Source organism: Carettochelys insculpta, chromosome 3 (genome assembly GCF_033958435.1).
Source record: "Carettochelys insculpta isolate YL-2023 chromosome 3, ASM3395843v1, whole genome shotgun sequence".
NCBI lineage: Eukaryota > Metazoa > Chordata > Testudines > Carettochelyidae > Carettochelys > Carettochelys insculpta.
Window position 1 is genome coordinate 104,649,104 of NC_134139.1, and position 20,444 is coordinate 104,669,547.

General features: G+C 42.5%; 1 protein-coding gene across 2 annotated transcripts in view; it reads right to left on the reverse strand.

The window, feature by feature from the left end:
• The window catches only part of PDE7B (phosphodiesterase 7B), a 296,173-nt gene that overhangs the window by 178,377 nt on the left and 97,352 nt on the right, over window positions 1-20,444 (reverse strand). For both annotated transcript variants that reach the window (XM_074990509.1, XM_074990510.1), the window contains one exon: window positions 17,966-18,026. In XM_074990509.1, the coding sequence (XP_074846610.1) occupies window positions 17,966-18,026 (61 nt within the window). The remainder of the gene's footprint in view (window positions 1-17,965; window positions 18,027-20,444) is intronic.

Sequence of the window (20,444 nt, forward strand, 5' to 3'; positions counted from 1 at the left end):
TCTGGGGAAAATCTCCCATGACAATAAGTACCCTGCATCTCACAAGGAGTCATACGTGCTCCATTTCTTTGCTGCCTTGACCAAACCAATGGAGCTACACCACCACAGCACTCCCTGATGGTGGCCCAGCAAGGCTTCGACAGCTGAGCATTTCTCACTCATTTCCTCTTCACCTGGGTTCAGACAGTGCCTACCACTGATCCTGCAGCATTTGTTAACTGAACACTGGACTAATTATTTCCTCCTTTCAGGTTCCCTACAAATCCCCACAGCTCCTTCTAGATAGAGGAAGAGGAAAAAGAAACAGAACAGCCTCATTTTTTAAACTGTAAGTCCAGAATGGTTGGAAGTGTTAAGAGTTGGCAACCTTTCTGGAGCTTTTCAAAACAATATGAAATAATGCCAGCATAATAACGGTTTTATTGTGTGGCAGGTATTGACTGGAGCTTCTGTACTTGAAATTGTGGGGGAAAATTTCGCTAGAGAATCTTGGCAGGGCAGTCAGCACACATGGGGGTAACATTTCAGGCTTTGCTTACAAACACAGTGACCTATCTTCTGATCCATAGGACTCTTTGGGTGATTAATGAGACAGAATAGATTCTGAAACCTGATTAGATGCCAATGAACTTTGATTAGCTCTTTATTACAAAGGAGCTGCTTTTGAAAGAAACGTGAAGGATAGAGTGGAGCATTTAAAATTAAAGGATGTTTTTGTTAGGGTGTGAAGATTTATAAGCTACTTTTTAAAATGGGTCAGCACTAATTTCATATGGAATTTTACACACAAAGACAGCAACAGTCAAACCTGAGTTTCCTTCGTATGGATGATAAGGGTGAGCGGCACACAGTTTTTTTCCAATCCAGTGCCATTGCCAAAACATACACACACTGCAAAAGTTACTTAAACCAAAATCTCCCTTTTTGTTGTCATTAAGTATGTTTGTTACAATAAGGTTGTACAATTTAGATTATAAAAACAAAACAAAATACCCTCTGTTTGCAAAATCACAAATGAATTCCACGCCATCAGACATATCTTCTTTTTAGAATATCTCTTAATGAAGTGAATTAGATGCCAGCATTTCTAAGTACTTTTCATAAATTCTCTCCATTCTGAGCTCAAGGGAAACTGCAATATCAGATTAGCCACGTGCCGTACATGCAAAAATACACAGTGAACAATTTTTTTTTATTCCTTGGCATACCTATTGAATATTATTAGTTAATTTGGATTGAATGCTAAGCTGCATATATCATAACACTGAAAACGTGTGCTTGGGGTGAAATCCTGGCCCTGCAGTCAATGGGAATTTTGCCATTAACTCCGCAAGAATCAGGATTTCATCCTTGGTATTTAAACATTATTTATATATTTCCAGCACTTTCCTTCATTTTTGGATACGGGACAGAACTGGGGGCACTGCCCTGATAACTTGTGGATATTGATCCCATGCATCCTGGCAGCAAACAGTGCCGATAAATATGAATGCTACCAATCTCCTGAACGCAGAACAAAAAAGGGTGATGGGGGGTGGTGTGGGGGTGCAGCAGGGCAGGATCTGTCCACTGCCTGCAGCGTAGCAAATCTGCTGACCCATTGTTCTGAGTGGGAGCAATCTGGAGGCAGCTGACTAGTAGAACAGCAGAGTAGAGCAGAGCAGCTCAGAGGATGGGCCCACCCTTTTATAATTTCTTCTCACCTCCTCTGCTTGTAGAGATGATTGTGGAGGCCCTTCTGAAGCTGAACATTAACGTATAAGCTGAAATTTGACTTAAAACTTGATGAAAATCCTTTTATTTTGCATATTAATATCTGAATTTAATCTCTATACTGTAACATTTCAGAGGCCAGAACTGATTTTCCCCCTAACTTTTCATGCCTGTTATGGTACTCTGTGTCCCACAAATGGCCTCATAGTCCTTCTACCCTCCCTCTCACCCCCCTCCACAGACTTCTACTCTGTTCTAGTTTTAGATTCAGGAGGTATGAACAAGCTGAGCTCAGAAGGTGTGGTGATCATAGTGGACATTGGTGTTCTGTGAGGGGGATGTAGAGGGAGAGGGGAGCCTATGCAGGGGAAAAGGAGAGGATAATAGATAACATAGGTAATATATAATTGTTAATAGATACTTATCAACATATATAATAGTAACATAGCTTAAATACAAAGCTGTTCAATTTAATTTTCTGTTAACTCAAATACTAAAATCCAGAAAAAAAATCACACAGGTAAGCCAAAGTTCATACCGGCACTAAATCATCTCATGTTTTATGACACAAGTATTTTCCTCAGCTCTGCAACAGAACATCCTTTCAGTTTCAACATGTACCCAAGCATATTGCATGCATCCAGTTCCTCACAATCACCCTCAGATGCACAGCCTAGATTCAGACATCATACTTTATTCATGTGCAAACACCATTTCTCAGCCAGCTGCCTAAAGAAAGAGAAAATGTGAGTCTTTGGTGGGTTGGTGCTATGAGATTCTGAGTAGGAGAGCCTGAAACCACCTCCAGAGAAGCAGGATCTAAAAGAAGGGGCCAGTCATTGTGGGATCAAGAATGTAAACAGAAGCTCAGAGGACTGTGCACCATATTGACGTGACATTTGGACAGGCAAATGTTTTTAGCATTCTTTTGATTTATTAATTTGCATTGTCTGGGAAGTGGCAGATGAGGGAAGGCACAATAGGAACTATTTCTTCCACGGTCTCTAAAAATGATGACAAATAAGGTTGACTGGACATCCTGATATTTATCTGGACCTTCCTGTTAATAGGGGCTTTGACCTCTATAGTCAACTAGGTATCCCAATTTTTCATTTTTGTTTTATGGTAACCCTATGACAGATCCTTAACAAAGGTTCCAGGGGGACAGCGGGGCAGGGCGAGGGGGTGACCCAATCTGAATTAATTTAAAGAGGGAGTTGAACAAATTTATGAGTGTACTTGTACGAGACAGCTTCTTATGATGGTGTGGGGATACGGCTCAACAGCACAGGGGGCCTAACTGCATATGTTCCAGCTGGTGACCTGCAGTGATCAGAAAGGATTTTCCCCCAATGCATTTCTTTTTGTCTTTCTTACTTGGAAGCATCAGGGATGGCCATCCCTGGAGATGGGACACTGGAAGGGGTGGATCAGGGCTCCGTGGTGGCTCTGAGCACTCTCTCTCTCTTGAGGGCATGGCTGGCTGGTTCTTACTCGCACGCTTGGGATCTTACTCATTGCCCTGTGTGCAGTTGGGAAGAAACTTTCCCCCAGTCAGATTGGCAGTTACCCTGGGGCTTTTTGCCTTCCTGTGCAGCTTGGAGTGTGAGTCACTTGCCTGGATTATCTGCATATTAATTATTTACTACTTAATCATTTAATCATTTCCCTGACACTGCAGAGGCCTCAGACACAGATGTGCCTGAGTGCCTCCTATTCTCTAACTTTGGCTCATAATGGTCTAGTATAGCGGTTCTCAACCTTTTGCAGACGGCGACTCATTTTGATAATTCAGGAAGACTTGGTGACCCAAGGCAATTCAAAAACTGGGCGGGGGAGGGGGAAACAGTGTCACAACTAGCTAATTCTGCACCTGAGGCAAGAATATAAAATGGTGCCCCCTCCTGTTTATATATTAATCGTTAGTCCATAAAAAAGGGAAAATACATTAATAAAATAATAACAGTATTTATTATAGTTTATTGTTTTATTATACTTGATCTGAGTTCTGGTAGGGGAAAGACTCATCCTCAAACTGCTCCCTCCGCCCCTGGCCTAAACCCCACACTCAGAGGCTGGAGACCAGTCACAAACAAAAAAAAAAGAAAACTGAGAAATCAGCTACATAGAAGAGAACAGGGAGCAAAAGGGGCGGGGGGGGCAGGGAGGCAAAATTACTGCCAGAGACTATTAAGTTGCTTGCCTGGGATCACTACAAATATGAAAAGTATCAGAGAGATAGCCGTGTTAGCCATGCATCTGATGAAGTGGTTCTTTACCCACGAAAACTTATGTTCCGAAATATCTGTTAGTCTATGAATATGAAAGACACAGAAGCAGTCTTTGCAATGCGTAAGGCGGGGTGTGGGGGGGTATCTAACTTTGTTTTCAGTGGGGGCCATATGTCAATTTTTTAAATGTTCCAGGGGCTGAACACAAAATAGCCCCAAACCACCACCACCACCACCACCCCACCCCCAGCCCTAGCCTTAGACCCCTCCCAGCAGCCCCATACTGCCCCCACCCTTAGAACCCTCCACTGCAGTCCCAAACTACTCCCAGGCTTAACCCCCCACAGCAGCCCCGAACTGTCCCCAGCCTTAGAACCCCCGCTGGAGCCCCAAACTGCCCCCATTCTTAGACCCCCCCCACATCCCTAAACTGACCCAGCATTAGACTCCCCCATGCCTGCAGCCCTAAACGGCTCCAGCCTTAGACACCCTTATTCCTCCTGCAGCCTCTTCACCAGCCCTCCTGCTCCCAGCTGGTAACAGTTGTTAAGACCAATTAACTCAAGTGTTAAGCTTTCAGCACCTAGGCATAAGGTAATTACTATCTCTAGTGACAGAGATAGCTGCCTGAGGCAGCAGTGTTAAGAAACTGCAAATGACTTTTTAACAGGCGCATGCAGCTCGCGACCCTTAACAAATCTAATGGGACCCATGTTTGGGTCCCGACCCATAGGTTAGGAATTCCTCATCTAGACCCTGTGGGCTGTAATAATTTGGTCTAATTTTTATTATTGGGTTTATTGTGTCGGTGCTGGATGTTATTGGCAGCCTGGTATGTACAGGAGGTCAGACTAGATGAACTGATAATCCCTTCTGGCATTTAATTGTATGCCTGAAAGGGAAAGTTGAGATTCAGAAATGCAATTTATTTCTTTGCTAAAATCAGGTTTTCAGAGTTTTAGCACCAGGAGTGGTCAGAAATCCACAGCATTCTCAGTCCCTTGCCCAAAAGCCTGTTCATTTAGATCATCTGAAGGCTCAGTCCCACACTCCAACTTTAATCTAGCAAAGCTATTAACTAAACTTCAATGGAATTGTTCATATGCTGAAGTTAAACATCTTCTTAAATGCTTCAGTGGATTAGGAGCCAGGGTGATGGATACCTTGCACATTCAAACCCTGAAAAAGTGAATATTCAGCAATGGTGCTCAGAGGTGCTTGTGAAGCCAAACTTTCCCTAATTTCTAGCACTACAGCATTTGGCTAATGAATTTATTATTTCCTGGATCATATGGAAGAAGGCAGTTACTGGCCAAAGCTACTAGGTCTTCACACATAATAGAAAAGCTATCAAAAATAGGAGTAGCACTGATCTCAAGGAAAAAAATCAGACATAAATATGTGACTAAAAACACTTTAAGAAGAGTTTATTAGATGGCCACAATGCTGGAAGATCACCATCAAAAAGATAACAACTTTGGCTTACAGTCTATTCTGGTTTAGTGGTGATGTAATGGCATCAATTACAAGTAAAAAATAACATATAAAAGCTCAGAAAAAGCTCAGAAAAAGGGGAAATAGATAACAACTAATATAAGGGTAGAAGTTATGAAGCATAGAAAATTGATAAGGGAAGCTAAAACCGATGAAAAAAGATATACAGGGTTATATATATATGGCCATATATATGGCTGGTAGGCCAAGGAATTTAGAAGGAATTTTTAAGCACATTAGTAATGAAAAATTACTAGAAATAAAAAAGGAATCCTAACATTATTAAATGGAGTTGGTAAACCTGTTAATAATGATGCAGAAAAGATAGCAGTGTTCAAGAATATTTGTGTTCCATATTTGAAAAGAAGCAGGATGAAGTATTCATATCACATAAGTACCTTTCATTCCATTAGTAAACTAAGGAGGATGTTAAACAACAGCTACTAAGGATACATATTTTGAACACCACAGATCAAGACAACTTGCACTCAAAAATTCTAAAAGAACTGGCTGAGATGCCTACTCCATGGATGTTCATTCTTACTCAATTTTGGACTGCCAATATTCAAAAAGGGCAAGTGGGATGACCCAGGAAACTACAGGCTTATTAGCCTGACATTAATAATTGGCAAAAAATGGATACGAGGTTCAACTGATAAAGAACTCAAAGATAGGCATACAATTAATGTCAGTGGATACGGCTTTATGGAAAACAGGTCTTGTCCAACAAACCTATTTTCATTCATTGATGAACTTACAACTTTGGTTAATAAAGGTAAATGCATAGATATAATATATTCAGATTTTATAAGGCATTTGAGATAACACTGCATAACTGATTAAAAATAGCATGATGAGATGTCAATAAAGCACACATTGGAGAGATTAAGAACTGGCTAAATATCAGAACTCAAAGATTAGTCATCACTGGGGAATCATCATCAAATGGAGTGTTTCTAGTAGGGTTACTTAGGGATTGGTATTAGGTCCAACACTGCAACATTTTCTGCAATGATCTGGAAGCAAATATAAAATCACTGCTTATCAAATTTGTGGGTGGCTCAAAGATTAGTGGAGTGGTAAATAATGGTGCTTCCGGGGGAGTCAGAAAACTGTGAGAATGAAAGAGGAAGGTAGGCTGATGGCTCAGCCTAGCGCTGGCTTTATAACATTTTTGTGTGTAGCTCATGCACACAGTGCAGTATGCCCTAAGGCCAACAATACTGCTTTAACTAAGAGATCAATAACTTTACGGGGGTTACGCAGTCTTCGACAGTTACTAAAACATTTATCGTATCATGTATTGTAACTGTGATTCTGTGCTGAAAGAGGTCTTGCGGGAACTCCTCACAGTGTCAAGAGGCTAATTATTATTTAGTATGAAAATAAACAAGAGTGTTTTGAGCATTAATTATTTAGTCTGAGAGATCCTCATTAACTCCAAAATTGTTCACACATAAAATTACATAATATCAGATAATATTTTAGAATAAAAATGATTTTATATCTGAAAAGGTTTTATATCTGAATGACATTCTTGCACCAGCTGTTTCAAATTTTTGGGGTAATTTTCTTTTGGGTAACGTAAGACTTACTGGCATCAGTGCAGAATGGGCAAGTGCCCTGACGTTACACAGCCTGTATGGAAGTAGTGTTCCTTTGCCACAAGTAATAAGAAAAAGGGCCTTCCAATACATTGATGCTAGCAAAGGAATAACATATTGGAATTTAGAAAACAGAAGTTGAGTGGAGGATGCAAGGGTACTTGTAGCAGCTACAGTGAGGCTTTTCAGTCTAAGGGCTTAGTTCTGTCACCATTGAAAAGGATAATGAAACTTACAAAATGGCTTCAGAGGTGTAGAAACAGGCCTAAAGGCTTGACCAAGTTTCCTAGGCGTGTGTAACAAAAATAACTATTAAACAAAAACAATAAATGCAATAGCAACAGAGAGAGATAGCTGTGTTAGTCTGTATTCTACCAAAACAAAAAAGCAGTCATGTAGAACTTTAAAGACTAACAAAATAATTTATCAGGTGATGAGGTTTCGTGGGACAGACCCACTTCTTCAGATCATAGCCTTACCAGAACAGGCTCAATATATAAAGCACAGAGGTCCAAAAATTGTTATCAAGGTTGACAAATCAGAAAAATTGTTATCAAGGATGGCAAATCAGAAGAGCAGAGGGAAGGCAGGGGGTTGTGGGGTGGGGAAGTTAAGAGTTAGATAAACCATCAAAGTATGTAAAAGAGTCCCTATAATGGGCAGGTAATTGCTGTCCCTGTTCAAACCGTGTGTTAATGTGTCAAATTTGAATATGAATGTTAGTTCTGAGCATTCCCTCCGCGGACGGTTGTTAAAGTCCCTTTTCAGAAGAACACAAACTTTCAGATCTTTAACAGAATGGCCCACTCCATTAAAGTGCTGGCTGACAGGTTTGTGTATTTGGAGTTTTTTTGATATCTGTTCTATGTCCATTCATTTTTTGTTGAAGAGTGTTTGCAGTCTGTCCTATATACATGGTTTGTGGACATTGTTGGCACATGATGCCATATATGGTGTTAACTGAGGAACAGGAGAATGTGCCCATGATTCTGTAACGAACATGGTTAGGTCCAGTGATGGTATCTCCAGAATAGATATGTGGACAACAACAAACCACATTGCCAACTTTGTCCACATATCTATTCTGGAGTTACTGTCACTGGACCTAACCACGTTTTGATCCCTGGGCTGTTATTTTGAAAGAGTGGAAGCTGTGTGGACGCTCTCTTTCAAAAGAACAGATCACTCTTTTGATCCGCCTTTTGCGTGTGGATGTACTCCTTCAAAAGACGTTCTTTTGGAAGATATCTCCCGGGCAAGCAAAATCCTTCTATCACCCCTGTTTTCCACAACATCATAACTTCTTTCAAAAGATCTCGTAGTGTAGACACAGCGTATGTGTATAGACACTGTATTTCAAAATAGCTAATGTATTTTTATGTGTAGCAGCATTATTTTGAAACAAGCTATTCTAGAACAGCTCTTCAGAATAGCTTATTTAAAAATAAGGCTACTGTGTAGACATAACATAACATACTATGTCTCTTTGGCTATGGCTAAACTAGCAAGGTTTGCTTGCACAATCCTGGTTTTGTCAACAAAACTCATGGAGCATGAACACACAAAATATGATTTGTCAAGAGTATCTCGACAAAACACAGCACTTTTGCCAGCAGCACTCTGCCTCAAAGCTTTGATTTTGATTCTGGTGACAAAAAGGCTGTGTGGATGCTCTCGGGTGGGAGGCGGGGAACTCATCTCAACAGACAGGGCATCCCCAACAATGGACAGCCCTGTCTGCTGTGCTTTCGGGTGCCTGTTTTGTAGCGAGAGCATCCAGGCTCTCCGGCTGCTCTGTCGGTGGAGCAGAGCGCTCTCCTGATTGGCTTTTGTGTGTGGCTACGCTCTGTCAACAGAAGTTTTGTCGCGAAATCTCTTCTGACAGTGACTTCTGTCAACAGAGTGCTGTAGTGTAACCATCGACTTTGTGGTCAGAGATCAGCCTTCGAGGCTGGCAACATGACAACTCTTGAAGGTATTAACACCCCCATATAAAGCCACTGAAAGAAATTGAAAGACTCTCACTGACCAGTGAGCTTTGGATTAGAACTGAAAACCACACACCCAATTTTTTTAAAAAAGTATTTTAAAAAAAGGACCTTGTTTTAAAATAAACTTGAACAATTAAGTGAACATTGTTACAAAATATTACAATTGAATTGTTGCCATTATACGTCCCATTTGTGTAGGTGAGTTCAATACTGTTACTGCCCCTTCCTGCCTTCCAGTTTACATAGGCTTGAGTCTGATTCTGCACAGCCAGTCTTGCAGAGAAATTTGCATGTGTTAGTAGCCATGAGAACACATTTGCCCATCATGGCAACAACCATTTAGTAGTTTCCATCCTCTGTCTTCTGCCAATAAAGTCTAGCTCCCTACCTGCTATCTTCTTGTGGGGAGGTCTCACTGGTTGCTAATTCCACTACTGTTTTCAGGAGCCTGCTCTTCTTGCAGTGCCTGTTTGGGGTGAGGGACAGCCCCCCCCCCGAGGCTTTTGAACTGCATTTGACCCTTTTTCACTTCCATCCTGAAGTCCTGAAAATCACTTCTCCAGCCTCCAGACCCCCTAATTTCCCTCCCTTCTCCCTTCGCCAGTCTAAAAGTTTTCTGTCCATCTCACTTTTCTGCACATCTTCTTTTACTGTCCCTGAAGTTCATCTATCTTTCTTGGGCAAGCAAAATCCTTCTGTAATGCCTGTTGTTCACCACATCCTAACTTCCTCCTTGCAAGCTCTGCTCTTTCCTCCTTGAGCCCCTTCCCCCTGGCTGCACTAAGACATACAGAGCAGGGAATCTAGGAGAACTGCAACATAATGCTGTGAAGTGGCCTGGGCAGCAGCTGTGAGATGACCCCTATGAAAGGAAGATTGTCCAATGGTTAGGTCACTAGCTTTAGAGTCAAGACAACAGTTCAATCCTCTGCTCTGCAATGTATGCATAATCTGGAGATAGAGGCATCTCACAGAGCTGGAAGGGACCTTCAGGGGTCATCATGTCCAGTCCCCTGCCCTCACAGCAGGACCTGTCACCGTCCCTGGAAGATATTTTTTTAAAAAATGCATTTGCCCCAGATCCCTGAATGGCCCTCTCAAGGATTGAGCTCACAACCCTGGGTTCAGCAGGCCAACGTGCAAACCACGCTCCCCATAGGTCTTATATGACTTGGGGCAAGGCACTCAGCACCAGATTTTAAAATACATTTTTGGCACCTAGCTCCCACTGGAGTTTAAATACCTTTAAACATCTAACCCTTAGTCTCTCCCGGGGTGGGTGTGGGGATTCATAAATGGGATTTATGTTGAGTATTGCAGTGCTTAATTTTTAGGTGCCCTGACAACTAGTAGTATTCAAAACCCTCAGGGAGGTGCCCAGGCTGCCCATACAATGTATGGGCAGAATTTGGCCCCCTAAAATTGGGATTCACAGCAGCCAGCACACCGAGCGAGGTGTAGCCTAACTTCATTTGTAGTAAATGCTGAGGAAAGGGGTAAGGTCAAAGCCCTACCCCTCAAAGGGAGTTAAGTACCTTGCTGTTCTTGGGATGCATAGCTGTTAACTCTCACCTGGAGTTAGGATCCTGGGCTAGGTCAGTCTTTTTTCGAGAGAAACCAAGGAAGAGGAGGCCCCTTTACGTTCTACAGCCCAGTGATCTGTGCACTCCTGCAGGATGTGAGAAACCCAGATTCAAATCCTCATATTGCCTGATATGGAGAAATGATTTCAATCCCTGCCTCCCATCTGTGGGGCAGGTTAATCACTGAGCCAGGGTATTCTGGGGCATGGCTTTTGAGCAGTCAGCGGAGCAGGGACTTACACTTGGGTCTCCCATCTCCTGGGTGAGTGCCGTTATTACAGGCCTATAGAGCGAGCTGTCACCCAATGACCATGTACGTATTTTATACAACATGGATCAGTTTCAACAAGCAAGAGATTCACCCCAGGACATCTTATAGCCAAGGGGGCAAATGGGGCAACTGCCCAAGGGCCCAGCAAGTCCATCCACCCCCTTACCTAGAACCTACTTGAAGGGTGAGAAACCAAGGTTCAAACCCCTCTTCCACATTAGGCTTGGCACATTGGACCTTTGGTCTTAAAACTGCTTGGGTGAGTGTGTAACCACTAGGCTATAGCAACGGGTATTACCCCACTCCCCTCATCCAGCTGTGGTTTGTCCAGGCACTGTTGCAGTAGCTGTATTGTAAAGCAACCTCTGAGTGCAACTATTGATTCAGGCCTCACAAGTGAGATAGGCAGAGGAATGTCTTATTTTGTGATTCATGCTGGGGCTTAAGCGTGAGTAAGGCATCAAGCTGCTTGGTCATGTCAGGACTGAGGTGGCTGTGCACATGCCCACCAGCAGAAATTTAGGATGCTAGGGGATCTTAGGTACCTATAGGGTTCAATGGCAGCTGAGAGCAGTTTTGAGGATGTACATTTTGGAATGAGGCCCTAAAGTGGTAGCTAGGTGTCCAAGTTCTTTTGAATTACAACCTTTGTGTCTCAATTCCCCATCTGTAAGATGAAGACAACAGCACTTCCTTATTTCACAACAGCATTGTGAGGGTACAGCAAGCGCTTAAAGACTAAGGGGCCCAGTTTCTACAATACAGGGGCCCTTCTAAGTACTTCAGACATAGAGACATATTGACAAGGTAGACCTGCAAGAGTCCTTACAGCAACTAAACAGGACTTCTGACACAATATGGAAAATCTGGACGGATGTGGGAATGGCACATACATATTTATGGGTGTTAGTTTGGATATGCATAGTGGGGAGAAATTTAATCCTCACTATAAAACATCTGCTGATATTTTCCATTATGGTATTGCATTTTAAAACAGTGAAACTTGCCTTGTGGTATCTGAAGCTCATTCTTGTATTTTGCCCTTAGTTGGAGCTGTGCTATTAAATGTCTCTAACCTTCTTATTGTGGTAAGGAAGAATGGGACAAAGAGCATATGTCCCCAAAGGGAATAACAATAGAGTATGAGAATAACTCAGATATTATAATTTAACAAATACCAAAGATACATAGATATGACATTTTCAAGAATAATATGTATTTGCCACTTTAATTCCATTGACTATTATTTCAATTAATTGAAAATAAATACACCTGTTCAAAAAGAAATACTCATAGACCTGCTGGATTATGTTGACCAGTGCAGATACAAGTATCAGAGGGGTAGCCCTGTTAGTCTGAATCCGCAAAAACAACAAGAAGTGCTGTGGCACCTTATAGACTACCAGATATATTGGAGCATAAGCTTTCGTGGGCAAAGACCACATGCATGCATCTGATGGAATGGGTCTTTATCCATGAATACAGATACAGTAAACCCTCGATTCAATGGACTAATGGGGGGAGGGGTGTCCATTAATGCTGAAAATCCATTAAATCCAAAGGGTTTACTGTATTCACCCTAGTGCTCCCCCAAACCTTCCTCCATCCCCTCAACCTGCGTGTTTCACATTGAAATATGTTTTAGTATGAGGGAGAAATCTACCTCTATATCTAGGGACCTCGACCACAATATCTACAGGGATAAATTATTCCATCCATTAGATCCACTGAACCCTGTTGATATTAGCAGGATAATGGGCAAAACTGAGGGCAGATTTTGGTAACATAAGGTGCTAGAGTTGACAGGTACCGTTGTCCTATTACAGACTTAATCAGGGGATACTGCTGTCTGCTTACTTAGAATCTGTCACTTACAGGTTGGGGAAGGTCAGCTACAGACTTTTGCAGAAGAGATATGAATTCCTTTTGCTAGAATAGTCTGGTATTGGAGTTAAAGTTAATAAGAGTCGAATACAAACCTAATGGCGAGCTCACAAAAATAGCTTATGTGCTTTTTGCCAGTGTTAAAAATTCAGCCCACACTGGAATAATGAGTTTCCCTCATTTTCTGTGGACTAGGTCCTTGCAGACGTAGTCTAAGGAATATGTACTTGTAGTAACAGCAGTTTCCTCATTAATAGCCTCTTAGGATTCATCCAAGAGAAAAAGAAGCTCCAAAAGGAAGAAAACTTTCCCTAGCAAATTATTAAGCATAGAAATGTTGCTTTGGGGCCACATGCTCCCTTTATCCATTCCACCACAAAGGGGTGCCTGGTTCCTCAGAAGAAGGGTATTTTCTCAGTGGCATGCTTCTCTTATTTATTACCTGTGGATACCAATGGTCAAAAATCAGAAGTTGGCCTTTTAAAATGAATTTCAGGGACTCAGCTATGTCTTCAGTGGCTGTTTGCCCACAGCAGAAAAGCCACCACACATTTTAACACAGTTGGCAGTTTCCACCCATTATTGAAATAGCAAGTATATTGCGAGTCAAGACCAAGGTATTGGCGGAGCTGCATATGATAGGCCTCTGACATAAGAATCACACACACAGATTTTTCTCCTATAAAATGTATGAATTATTGAGACATTTGAATGCATTAGGTCCATGAAGATAATTGTTATCACCCGTAAATCAAAAACAGAAATTAAAAATATGTGCACTGGAGTTTGAGGTGGGGTAGAAATTGGAAAGAAGCAGCTTATAAAATTCTGCTGCACTGGTCAAAGTTTGCAGCTTTGCAGAACATCCTGGAGGCCTTATTGGTATTCTTCTTTTCAAACCTTAGGGGCCTGATCCTGGACTTCTTGCGCATCCGAAATTCCTACTGCATTTAATGAGAGGGCTTAAGAAATGTGGGATAAGGCCTTTAATAACTAACTGTATCCTCAGTTTAAACTCTGATTTTGCAAAGACATGAGCTTAACTTGATGCCCCATGAGCAGGCCAACTATACATAGTGTGCATATGTCTTTGCAAGATTTGGCCTCACTGTGTTTTAAAACAAAACAAACAAAGCCCCTCCATGGCTACCTAGGATCTCATGGTTGCCACAGTGATCACTCAGGACTTCACAGATATAGATAATCAGTTGCTAGGACCCATATCCATCTACTCCGAAAACACAGCACATTACCTTGTTAGTAATATGAGGCCTATGACACAGGTAAGTGGTTTTGACTGCAACTATTGAAGTAGTGTGAACTTGTTCTTTCTTTCTCTCTTGTGCACATGCTCTCTCTCTTTATCAGGTTCCTGGCCTTCTCTTCAGAACTAATTTTATGCCACACCTCCCCCTCGGCCTTTATACAATAACTGAATGGAGACAGCATTTTTCCTGATACAGTACAGGTTCAACCTCTCTGGTCTGGCATCCTTGGGACCTGAGTTGCTCTGGACCAGTGATTTTGCCAGACCGGGGTGGTCAATTCTGTCCCCCCCCCGGTGGCCTCAGCTCCTGGGGTTCCCGCCCACAGCTTCCTGAGCCCCTCTCCCCCACCTCCACTGCAGGCTCTCCATCCGCCAGCTGCAGATCCCAGCCATCCCTCCCAGCTGCAGCTTCCCAGAGCTGTGGCTTCCTGCCCAGCCCTGGAGATGAGCTGCCATAAACTGCTGCTCCCCAGTCTGGGCTGCCAGCTTACTAGCCTGGGCCTTGCTCCCTGCTGCTGCTCCCAACCCGGGCTCCCTGGTTTCTACTGCCCTGCCTGTGTACCCCCCGCCCCCTGCTGCCAGACCAGCTGTGGCTGCTCTGCTCTGGGCTCTGGCATGGGTCTGGTTGGCCCCTCCTCCTCCCAGTCCCAGAACTCTGGTCCTGCAAGATCCATGGCCCTGCTGGATGACAGATGTTGCTGGATGAGAAAATCCCGGATATGGGAGTTTTAACTTGTACTTTGTATGGATTATACCATCCTTATCCAGCACCCTCAAGACCTCAGTGGTTCTGAATGAGATTTGGCAGTTGAGGGGAGGTGATGCCTCCAGGCTGCCCTTGAGGGGGCTGCTAGCCTACTGGCCAGGGTCGCCTCCTGGCCTCTGCAGGCTCCCTGCCCCAGGCTGCCAGGGGAGGGGGGCCCCACTCCAGCTGGACTCCCATTCTCAGGGATGCCAGGCTACCCCAGCCCTGTCCAAGCTCCCCTGTGCCATGGTGCTCTGGCGGGGCTGCATGCACTAGCCAGGCTCTCCCCAAGCTCCTGACTGCAGGACTTCTGGCAGGGCTCCCTGACCAGGCTGGGCCCCCCAACCCCAGACTGGCTCCCTGCCAAGGGGCTTCCCAGTGTGCTGCCAGCTGTGCTCACTGCCACCAGCTCTTTCATCCAGGCATTCTCTGGTCCAGCAACATCCGTGGTCTTGCTGGAGGAGGGAGGTTGTCAGACAAGAGAGTGTTGGACGAAAGAGTTTCAACTTGTACCAGTAGACGCAATCAGATGGTGTCAATTAGGTGGAAGGCAGCGGCCCTTCAGTTGTATGAGAAACCAGAAAACTTTCAAAATATTTCTGTATTTTGAAAAAAGTGATCACAAATATGTCAATGGAAATACTGTGTTTAACAATCAGACTTGACTCCAAACTCTCCCAGTTTTCTAATGCTTACAAATTGTACCAGCATTCCCTATACACTATCCCCTACACATTCCTTATATACTATCCTACTGCCAAAAATGGAAGTGTATTATTCATTCTTCTTTTTGAAGAAAGGCCCTTTAAAAAATTCTTGATCATGCCTTATGCTTTCACATCTGTAACTAGATGTAAGGATTATAATAGCTTTCTTGCTGTACTGCAGTTTTCCTTTGAAAATATTGCTTTGCGTGAATGCTCTTCCTTGGTTTCCCAAAGTGTTAAAGGAAGAGGAGGGTAAGGCCCATTTTATTTGGTCCCCAGCTGGAGGATAGACTTGAGAACTTAGAACACAACCCTATAGTCCTTACTCAGGGCAATAACCCATGTATTTCCTTTTGTTTTTCCTGCGCCAAGTTCTTTCTCACTTAATCTATATGATTCTATGACTTTTTCTTTGTAAGAAATGATAACAATAGTTCTGTTTATTTATTTTTCAGAAATAGCACTGCAAATCAAACAATTTAACATAACAAACAACTACAGAACACATTGGCACATGGCTGTATATTTCGATTTGGTTTCCACAATATATACTTTTTTCAATTTTAGCATTTAAAAATAATGGAAAAAGTCCCCAGCCAATGTAAATCAACATCATTTCAATGGATCAAGTATACTGATTGACATCAGCTAAAGATATGGTTCCATACTTGGTGACTTCTATATGTATTGCAGTCACAGTACTGCATGATTTTTAAATGTGTTAATGCAGTTTATAAAAAAAAAATTCTAAACATATAGAAGTGTCACTTTATATTACAATTTCCTGGCTTTGGGCTGCCAACTTTTCCAACCGGAACGACCAGATGCCATTACCGTGAACGGTGTCCGGATTGGGAAAGTTGACAACCATTCTGGCTTGCAAAAATTCATATTTTCAATCAATGCTGTTAAAGCAAATGTGATCATACGTTCAGACCTTGTACAACAGGTTTCATTTTTTCAGGGGGAACTCTGAATGGGTGCACATCACAGGTTATAACTGAAATGCAGTCATGTTCTAGTCCAGGGGTCAGCAACTGCCGGCACACATGCCAAGAGTGGCATGCAAGCTGATTTTTATTGGGCACGTAAGACGGGAGGTCAGCCCTGCCCCTCCTCCTCCACGCAGCCAGGAACTTGCTCAAAGCCATGCCTGTGGATTAACAAAGTCCAGCTAATGCTACCAACCACCACCTAAGCGGTGAAGCTCTGCATCTTCACTTATTTGTTAACGAAGCTGTTGTAAGTAGGACTATTAGTGACCTGAGAAAGTATCACTAGCACTCGGACAGTACACAGATATCAAAAGGTCAAATTTCAGCACTCCACCCCAGAAAGGCTGCTGACCCCTGTTCTAGTCAAATAGGCATTTTGGAGGGGAAAGTTCTGTGCTCTGTGTTATGCAGGAAATGAGAGTAGATTATCGCATTGATCCCTTCTGGCTTTATTCATAAATCTACACAGTTCTAATTTTAGCCATGTTGCTGGACACCAGTAGAATTATACTCTTTTTAGTAAGTAAAATTAAGTAAACAATTAAGAATATAATGGCTACATATAAAGGAAATTACTTCCTCCCCTCTACACTGTGGGCCATTTGGTGCCATACTGGAAGGTTGCTATAATGTTCTGTGAAGGTTTAAAGACAAATCAACTATTCTTAGATTTTTTTCCCAATTGAAAAACCAAAGGGAAACAATTGAAATAATATTTTTCTCTCCTCCAACAAACTTCAGATTTTCTTGGAATATGAACAGACAATAAGTTAGGGACAGATTTGGGTATTCTTAGGATGTTAATAGAAATATTACCAGGGAAAGGTTTTCTGCATAGATTATGGGCATCACAATCTGACCCCATAATATTAACAACATTTGAATGCTAATGACGTACATCAAAATTATTAACATGAACTATGTATTCAGTTTATGTCTAGCGCATTTGGAAATCCTGAGGATGCTTTGATCATTAAAGGCTTCTCAATCAACATCAAGATGAGCTTATTCTCTTTTCTGATATGTGGTTACATTGAAGGTCCAGTTTTTGCTCTCAGTTAAACTAGTATTAATTCAGAATAATTCCACTGATTTCAAACAAGTTACTCTGGACTTAAGGCAATATAACAGAGCACAATTTAGCCCAAAGTGTGTTATATTTCCACACAAGTTAGATAGCCTGTTTAGTTAGAAACCAGTCAAAAAAGTCCCTTCAGTAAAACAGGAAAGGATCTGCAAATAATTTTCATAATCAATTGTCAGAAATCACTTAGTCAGCTGTATAATACAGAAGAATCATTACAATCAGCTGGCTCACACATGAATTTGGTATAAGAGCATCCAGTTGTAATTCATACAGTTTTTGCCTTAGTTTATATTTCATAGGCAGAATTCAGCCTAATTTAGAAGAGACGTATGAAATGAAACAGCATATGCTTCCATACACCAAAGCTCATATCAAAAGAGAAAGGACTCTTACCTAGCATGCAAACACATTTGGCATTCTGATCGGGACTATCAAATGAGATTTCTCCACACCTCTGAAAGAAAAAGAGGGACATATTTAATGTGGCAGTGCTTCTGAAACTTGAATATCTACATTTTCTGTTGCGTTTACTCCTATCAGTGCTGATAAGACACAGGACCATAACTCAAGGGCGGATGGCATGCTCAGAAGGCTTTCTGATAGCCAGATTTCAGGATGAGAAAACAATCTGCTTATATGGAGTAAGAATGGGTAATTTTGTTGTGAACATGGTATTAATTACATATTTGCTAAGAGGACAGAAAGGAGAACTGGGTCAGAAAATACTTTGTGACTTAGTTCAAGCTACTTTAATTTCAAGTTGTGGTATGAAATACAGATTTGGAGGCTTGATGAATTGGCACTCATGGAGCTCCTGTCTGGAGTCTCCACCTAAAATGCACCAAGCATAAGACTTTGCAGGCCCATTCTCACCCTCTAGCTCAATGACAAAGCCAGAAGGATATGGGTAAGGGATGGTGCAAAAACAAATTTAAAAAGCAATGACTTCCCTGCTGCACATGAATTGGTAACAGAAAGTGATCTTAGCATCTCATTTCTTGGGAAGGCATGAGTCAGAGAAGGAAACTTCCACTGCCTTGGATAATGACACTTTTCTGCAGCTCTGCTTTTAACCCATTGTATAGTATATTTAAAATTGGTTAACTGACAGGGAACTCCAGCTGTAAAGTAATTTGCCAGACCTTGTCAAAGTCTTTTTTAAAAAAAGAATACATTAAGGGAAAGGATATAAAAGCGGTAACTTTAGGAACAGTTTCTAAAGAGACAAAAGGCTCTGTATCTGTTAGCAAAAACACAGGAATTTAATTGTGTTTAACATAAGCTCTAAACAAAGGAACGTCTCTAATAAATAGCTTGTTACTATGCATTTATTTGTTTATATTCTGAGAAACAAAAAATACATTTATAGCTAAAACCAGTGTCTTTTTTGTGTTAAAAAAAAAAGAGAGAAAGAGAGAGCAAGAGAGAGGAGTCAATACTCAGCTGGCTTTCCCCCAACCAGGCAATTTCATGGCTGGGGCTGTCGACATGCTGGTACTCAGTATTGGCACAAAAGAAGCTCTGAGTAAAACTAACGTTGACAGGTAAAGAATGTGCTTGTGGAGCACAATTAAATTATAGCATTATGTGTGTGAGTTTTATTATTAATGAATAATCCACATAGATGCATAGTTTTCATGGCACATGTTGTATGTAATATAGTTAATATTAAATATTCCATTAATAATTTCGTACCTCTCTCATTCTCTCACTTAGGAGGAAATTGGTTTTCAAATTCTCGAGAGCATAATTTGCAGCAGTTAATGGAAAAAGACAAATTTTTGTCCTATGACTACAGGACTGTTAATTGGCCACTTTACCTTGAGTGTATCCATAGGATATAGGCTAATTACTTGAGCTAAACTATTCAATCATATATTTAGCTGTGACACTCAGAGGTCAGGCCTACACAAAATTTATATCAGCATAAATACATTGCTGGGGGTGTGAAAAACCCACACCTCTGAGTAACATAATTATACTGACCTGTCCCCTAGTTTAGACAGTGCTGTTCATGGACATGACTGGCAATGGTGGTGGTGCGGGGGGGGCGGTCATGGGGCAAATGCATAGGAGCCCAGCATTTCAAAGGAGTCCAGAGCTCCCAGACGATGCTGGTGCAATAGGAGCAGCCATGGCTGGGAGCTCTAAGTCTCTCTGAAATATTATGGGAGCATCACTCTACCACTTGAGCGGCTTCTGAAGGCTGTGGGGGCAGTGCCATGCTCCAAGCAATGCTCAGGGCTGGCTGCCCTTGGCCCTGCGCCTTTCACTCAAGTTTCTGCCCTTTCCTGGGGCATGGAACCACCCCTTCTCATACACCTTGCCTCCAGGACCCATGGTGGTGGACAGCGCCACTGCTGATGGGAGGGTTTCTCCTCTCAACATAGCTCTTGCTTCTACTGGAGGTGAATTAACTACAGTAAACCCTTGAAATATGTGGCTCCGAGTTGCATGTAACTCGCTTTTACAGGCAGCTAGGCAAACTAAGAGCCCCTTCTCCCTGCCTTCCGCCAGCTGTGTGGCTGTCAGGCTGACAACCACACAGCTGGGGGAAGGCAGGGAGAAGCAGGGGGAGACAGCCAAGGAACTGACCAGCCCTGGTGGGCTGTTCAGTTTCCCGGGTCCCGCAAGCTGCAGGGAGCTGGGAACCAAGCGGCAGCGTGGCTCTCGGCTCCCATCCCCAGCAAGGGGAGGGGAGACATGAGCCAGGCTGCTGCCTGGTTCCCAGCTCCCTGCCACTTGCTGGATCCGGAAAACTGACCAGCTCAGGACTGATCAGTTTCCTGGGTCTTGCAAGTGGCAGGGAGCTGGGAATATAGGTTGCTGCTTGGTTCCCGGCTCCCTGCTGCTTGCAGGACACGGGAAACTG